This window comes from Triticum dicoccoides, chromosome 4B (genome assembly GCF_002162155.2).
Source record: "Triticum dicoccoides isolate Atlit2015 ecotype Zavitan chromosome 4B, WEW_v2.0, whole genome shotgun sequence".
In the NCBI taxonomy this organism is placed as follows: Eukaryota; Viridiplantae; Streptophyta; class Magnoliopsida; order Poales; family Poaceae; genus Triticum; species Triticum dicoccoides.
In genome coordinates, this window is record NC_041387.1 from 26,482,416 (window position 1) to 26,489,295 (window position 6,880).

Genomic DNA, 6,880 nt, shown 5'->3' on the forward strand with positions numbered 1-6,880 from the left:
ATCTGGCGAGATGCTTGGCGATTCCTTTTGGAGTGATCCTACGTCATGGGCTGGTGGCGATGGAGAAAGCTCTCTGTGGGTTGCATATGGGCTGAGGCATGGCTGGACGTCTGGGGCTGGGCCTTTATAAATGTGCACACATGAAAATTTCCTACTGGATATGTAGTTGCTAGTTGGGCCACACCTGGGGCTATAGCCCCAGTTGCCCCAGGCCCAATTCCGCCTCTGCACCTCCCTCAACTCGAAGATTCCAGGCAGCCACTGCCGCCAAGTAGCAATTCCCATAAAGACGTTTTCATCGACTGCGAGATGCCTGAGATGTGTCAATCTCAAGATATTATGGTGTTTTAATATCTCAAATGTGCACGTAGAAATAGGATATACCCGCTTGCGTTCGTAGAGATGAGTATGCGCGTGTCCGATTGGCCGCATACGACGGTTAGAAACCATACAAAACATTGTTCCAGCCCCATGCACGCACCGCTTGGCCACACGACGGAAGCGTCGCCGCTCTCTCTCTCTCTCGGTCGCCGGTCGCCGGTCGCGGACGCGTACGTTTGACCGCCAAATCCATCGGACGCAAAAATATGTCCTCGTCGCAGCGACGTACGCGATGCCCCATTCCTGGAGCTGGAGCGCGCCATGCGAAACACGAGCCGGGCGCGTTGCCGTCTGGCGCTGCGGGTATTCCGATCCGGTCGAGCCAGCCGCTACGCGCCGCGCGCAGCCGAAAACGACGGGCCGATGCATCCATCCCAACGAGCGCGCGGATATCTCCCACGCCATCCACGCAACAGTCAGGCCAAAAAAAACTCCTGTACGAAGCTCCGTGCTAGCCGCGCTCTCTCGCCGCACCCCCACCCCCTATAAATTGGCCGGCCCGCGCGGCGACCTACTCACACACTCGCACAACACACAGCTCTCCACTGAAAAGCAGTACTAGTGCCATTGGAGCAGTGAAAGCGAGAAGGCCAAGATGATACTGGGCGGGCTCGTCGACAGCCTGACCGGCGCGAACAAGAGCGCACGGCTCAAGGGCACGGTGGTGCTCATGAGGAAGAACGTGCTGGACCTCAACGACTTCGGCGCCACCATCATGGACGGCATCGGCGAGTTCATCGGCAAGGGCGTCACCTGCCAGCTTATCAGCTCCACCCTCGTCGACCACGGTAAGCAGTGCACCATTCTCCTCTTCCTCCTCCTCCTCTCCTTGGTAGATATTTCTTTTGTGTTGTCGGCCATGGATGCATGGATGTATCTCGATCGGCTAAAGAATGATAGATAGATAGCCATGGTCGGTCGTCTTTAGCTGAGCATGGGCATGGAAAGAAGAGACGAGAGCATGGTGCGTGCACCAGAGCTTACAGAGCACCAGATGCTCCAGACAAAGCAATAGAACAAGCAAGGACACGTCGCCAAAAGCAACAAACACAACCTAAACTAAAGCACAAAGACGTAGCGATGAAAAAAGCATCGTGGGCAGATGCTCTAACCATGCGAGACCGTGCTCCGTGCAGACAACGGCGGGCGTGGGAAGGTGGGCGCGGAGGCGGAGCTGGAGCAGTGGGTGACGAGCCTGCCGTCGCTGACGACGGGGGAGTCCAAGTTCGGCCTCACCTTCGACTGGGAGGTGGAGAAGCTGGGCGTGCCGGGCGCCATCATCGTCAACAACCACCACAGCTCCGAGTTCCTGCTCAAGACCGTCACCCTCCACGACGTCCCCGGCCGCGGCAACCTCTCCTTCGTCGCCAACTCCTGGATCTACCCCGTTGGCAGCTACACCTACAGCCGCGTCTTCTTCGCCAACGATGTGAGTTGTGACTTGTGAGCCTTGCCTTTCCTCTCCTTTCCTTTTCACTGGCTTCCTCATTCATGGTCATTTAAGTCTTCTCTGAGATAAGATAAGATTAGTAGGTGCAGAATTTATTCCATGTTGGTAGAAAAAAGATATGGCTAGGTGCAGCAGAAGATTGAATGAATGTGGCACCGTGGTTGGTGAAGACAACTGCTGCCCTTGACTGACCTGCTGCTGGGTTCTTCCTTTGGGATAAGAACACCGAGCGAGACACGTACGTACGTGAGCTCAAACGAACCCATGGCTCCACCTCCATGACCTGATCCTTCCCTTGAAACGACCTAAGATAGTTACATGGCCGAGCCCAGAACAAACTTTTAAAAAGAGATGCTGCATAGTCACGATACAGTGACATAATAAAACACATGAAAGAAGAGGCGATTATTGCTCTAGTTGGCAAAGCAAAATAATCTACTAACTCTTGTGTAGTACTACTAGCTAGCAACATACGTACGGGAGTTCTTTTGTCATAAACAAGCGATCGATCGGCTTCCTGCAGGTTCAGTGCCCATCACGCAGGGCATCCTGCCGGCGGTGCGCACATACGTAGACACCACCCCCGGCGAGTTCGACTCCTTCCAGGACATCATCAACCTCTACGAGGGCGGCATCAAGCTGCCCAACGTCCCCGCCCTCGAGGAGCTGCGCAAGCAGTTCCCGCTCCAACTCATCAAGGACCTCCTCCCCGTGGGCGGCGACTCGCTGCTCAAGCTCCCCGTCCCCTACATCATCCAGGCGGACCAGCAGGCGTGGCGGACCGACGAGGAGTTCTCCCGGGAGGTCCTCGCCGGCGTCAACCCGGTCATGATCACGCGTCTCGCGGTGAGTCAACAATAATTGAACAGTCTTACTAAGTCTCGGTCCATCTATATCCGACAGATCTTACATTAAGATCGGTGTAAAGTTTTCTTTTTAGTTTTTTTTCTCTTTTGCATGTTATATCAAATTTGACTAAGACTTCATTAAATCTCGGTCCACAGAAACTTAGCCACATCCCATAATTGAACGATGAATGAGTATGCTATCCATGGATCTGTGTTGGGTGGCATGCATGATCTTAATTTGTGCTGGGTGGCATGCATGCAGGAGTTCCCGCCAAAAAGTAGTCTGGACCCTAGCAAGTTTGGTGACCACACCAGCACCATCACGGCGGCACACATCGAGAAGAACCTCGAAGGCCTCACCGTGCAGCAGGTAATAATACAATACACGAGTCGGCCAACCCATCGCCATCAACTGTGATTTGATGGAAGCAGGTGTAACTAATTTTGGCATGTTGCAACTTGTTGCATGCAGGCGCTGGAAAGCAACAGGCTGTACATCCTTGATCACCACGACCGGTTCATGCCGTTCCTGATCGACGTCAACAACCTGCCCGGCAACTTCATCTACGCCACCAGGACCCTCTTCTTCCTGCGCGGCGACGGCAGGCTCACGCCGCTCGCCATCGAGCTCAGCGAGCCTGTCATCCAGGGCGGCCTCACCACCGCCAAGAGCAAGGTGTACACGCCGGTGCCGAGCGGCTCCGTCGAAGGCTGGGTGTGGGAGTTTGCCAAGGCCTACGTCGCCGTCAACGACTCTGGGTGGCACCAGCTCGTCAGCCACTGGTACGTGCACTACGGACTAACCAAACAATGGCGACACTAACCCGGTGTTATTCAGTCAGTAGATGCACAACTGACGCAGTACGATTGAAACGTGCAGGCTGAACACTCATGCGGTGATGGAGCCGTTTGTGATCTCGACGAACCGGCACCTCAGCGTGACGCACCCGGTGCACAAGCTGCTGAGCCCGCACTACCGCGACACCATGACCATCAACGCGCTGGCGCGACAGACGCTCATCAACGCCGGCGGCATCTTCGAGATGACGGTGTTCCCGGGCAAGTTTGCGCTGGGGATGTCGTCGGTGGTGTACAAGGACTGGAAGTTCACCGAGCAGGGCCTGCCCGACGATCTCATCAAGAGGTATGTACTTACCTAGTAAATGTAGTGAAAGTGTAAAGTAAACTGTCGCTGATGCGGATGTGGTAAAAAAAATACAGGGGCATGGCCGTGGAGGACCCGTCGAGCCCGTACAAGGTGCGGCTGCTAGTGCCGGACTACCCGTATGCGGCGGACGGGCTGGCGATCTGGCACGCCATCGAGCAGTACGTGAGCGAGTACCTGGCCATCTACTACCCGGACGATGGCGTGGTGCAGGGCGACGTGGAGCTGCAGGCGTGGTGGAAGGAGGCGCGCGAGGTGGGGCACGGCGACCTCAAAGACGCGCCATGGTGGCCGAGGATGCAAGCCGTGGGCGAGCTGGCCAAGGCGTGCACCACCATCATCTGGATCGGGTCGGCGCTGCATGCGGCGGTCAACTTCGGGCAGTACCCCTACGCGGGGTTCCTCCCGAACCGGCCGACGGTGAGCCGGCGCCGCATGCCGGAGCCGGGGACCGAGCAGTACGCGGAGCTGGAGCACGACCCGGAGCGGGCCTTCATCCACACCATCACTAGCCAGATCCAGACCATCATCGGCATCTCGCTGCTGGAGGTGCTGTCGAAGCACTCCTCCGACGAGCTCTACCTCGGGCAGCGCGACACGCCGGAATGGACCTCGGACCCCAAGGCCCTGGAGGTGTTCAAGCGGTTCAGCGAGCGGCTAGTGGAGATCGAGAGCAAGGTGGTGGGCATGAACCACGACCCGCAGCTGTTGAACCGCAACGGTCCGACCAAGTTCCCCTACATGTTGCTCTACCCCAACACCTCCGATCACAAGGGCGCCGCCGCCGGGCTCACCGCTAAGGGCATCCCCAACAGCATCTCCATCTGAGCATTCATTGCTACATACTGCACCGGCGCCAACCACGGCAAGGCGGCGGCCGACGTTCATAGTGATGAGTGCGAATAAAGAGTGTCGACACGTACGGGAACGGGAACATGTTGATAGACTGGTGTTGTGTATGTGACACTGTATGTGTGTGAGTTCATGTCAGCAACTGTTCGATCCTAAGCGTTAATCCTTATGCATTTGGCAATAAATGAAGCACATATGTTCCACTGAAACTATCCACATTGGAGTAACATAGATGGTAATATCACATATCCAGGTAAAATAGATGATGTGACAAGTAATGAAGAAAAAGAGACATGTGATAACATAGCTAGTTACTCATAGCATGAGAAACATCACACATACAAAGATAAAATGAATTTACAACCTAATAAATGAAGTGTTGCATGACACCACATATGTTACTCCCCATTGCGACTAGTCTGACATTGTTTCAGCAGAAAGCATGATTGCTATTTGTGATCGCGAGACTTTTGAACTAGTATTGCTAATTAGTTACATGTATCGGTTGTCCACGTTCATTGATCAGTGGAGGAGCGAGCAAAATTTGACTGAGGAACTTGATGAGCCAACATATTGCGCATGTGCAACTGACATGTGTAGCATACATTTTCTTGCCATGTGGAAATGAAAAACATATGGGAGCTTGGCAGGTAAATCAGATCAACACACAACTTGGAGGTTGGCAGGGGGAGAGAGCGATGGTTCTTCCCAGCGTAGAGCCACTTGAAGAGCAAACTCAGCTAGAATGCTCCATTTTTTCTTTGTTTTGGTCATTAGAAGAGATGCCATGCTGACCACTTGGAGCACGACGAGAAGAATCTGGGTCAGGACGGTACAACTCACAAGGTGTTGTCAGACTAGTCTGAGCCGTGAGGCTTTCAGTTGTCCGGTGGCCAGTTCAGCAAGAGGCAGTGCAGTGTGGCCAACACTGTTTACCAACGTGAAAAAGACAAAACTGACCATTTTAGTAAAGTTCAGCACAAAATAAACACATTTTATAAACATTTTATAAAACAGCCCTTTTCCATGACGCCGGAGTCCCGGGCGTCATACTAGACAGTCAAGGGCGCCATCCACCGACGCTGACCTGGCATGTCAGTCCACATACAATAGCATGACGCCCGTTGGCAAGGCGCCATGCTCGGTAGCCCTAGCACAGGGCACCATGCATGTGCATTCAAAATACTTACTCGATAGATAAGCTTATTGATATTTCCTTGCTTAGAATATGTGCATGCAAGATACTCCCTCCGTTCCTAAATATAAGTTTTTGTAGAGATTCCATTAGGTGGACTACATACGGAGCAAAATGAATGAATCTAAACTTAAAATGCATCTATATACATCCGTATGTGGTTTATAGTGAAATCTCTACAAAGACTTACATTTAGGAACGGAGGGAGTACTTGCTAAGAAGCTAAGCTAGAGCAATAGAAAAACCAGGCGCGTACACAGTAGCAGCTAAGCTAGACCAAGAGCATCTACATCCAAACCTAGCTAATCCGGCCTCTTATGTGTCCACGGACGCGTCCGAGCATCTCTACATAGATGATCCAATTTATTTCTTAAATTCTACTACATCATCGGAAATCCCTTTTGGAGCTCGGGCTCCAGTGAGGCCTCCAAATTCAAATTTGAAATTTCATTGAAATTTGTATTTTTACATTTCAAAAAAATCTGAAAAAAATTACGGATATACATGAAGGCATAATACACACGTGTGTAAATTTTCAGTTCAAAATTCATTGAAATGAGGGCTGTGCAAAAAATACAAATCTGGGACTGTTTAACACATGATACTATTCATCCTCCCAGGCCATAGATTTGTCTTTTTTATACAGGTCGCAACTCAAGGTATTTCATCATGAATTTTTGCACACATGTGAGTTACATCCTTACATACACGCATATTTGTTTTCAGAATTTTTTGAACCATAAAAGTTTGAATTTGAATTTTTCAAAAATAAAGGCCTCCATGGAGCTCGGCCTCCAAAACGCCTTTCTCCTACATCATGCAACACACAAAAACTACCGACTACTACATTGCATAGATAAACTAGCCTACCTTACTTGTGGTTAGAGATATTGACGACGTCCTTGCCGGCAGTGTCGAACGGGTCGGCCTCCCGGTCATTGGTCGCCTCCCACTACAGACGGACAAGGACAAGCTGCAAGCAGATGGTG

The 6,880-nt window shown here is 52.0% G+C and overlaps 1 protein-coding gene across 1 annotated transcript; it reads left to right on the forward strand.

The window, feature by feature from the left end:
• The first annotated feature begins 891 nt into the window (after positions 1-891).
• LOC119292455 (linoleate 9S-lipoxygenase 1-like) lies at positions 892-4,905 on the forward strand. The gene is made up of 7 exons (XM_037571291.1): positions 892-1,169; positions 1,518-1,817; positions 2,355-2,677; positions 2,942-3,049; positions 3,152-3,462; positions 3,560-3,823; positions 3,901-4,905. The coding sequence occupies exons 1-7, from the start codon at positions 977-979 to the stop codon at positions 4,670-4,672; spliced, it is 2,271 nt and encodes a 756-aa protein (XP_037427188.1). The 5' UTR covers positions 892-976; the 3' UTR covers positions 4,673-4,905.
• The last annotated feature ends 1,975 nt before the right edge of the window (positions 4,906-6,880 follow it).

What these genes read in the sequence shown, in the direction of transcription:
- LOC119292455 (XM_037571291.1), top strand. Translation starts at nt 977, where the DNA reads ATGATACTGGGCGGGCTCGTCGACAGCCTGACCGGCGCGAACAAGAGC. An exon ending in CTTCGCCAACGATGTGAGTT is followed by an intron (nt 1,818 to 2,354) that starts GTGACTTGTGAG and finishes GGCTTCCTGCAG; the next exon opens with GTTCAGTGCCCATCACGCAG. An exon ending in TCATGATCACGCGTCTCGCG is followed by an intron (nt 2,678 to 2,941) that starts GTGAGTCAACAA and finishes GCATGCATGCAG; the next exon opens with GAGTTCCCGCCAAAAAGTAG.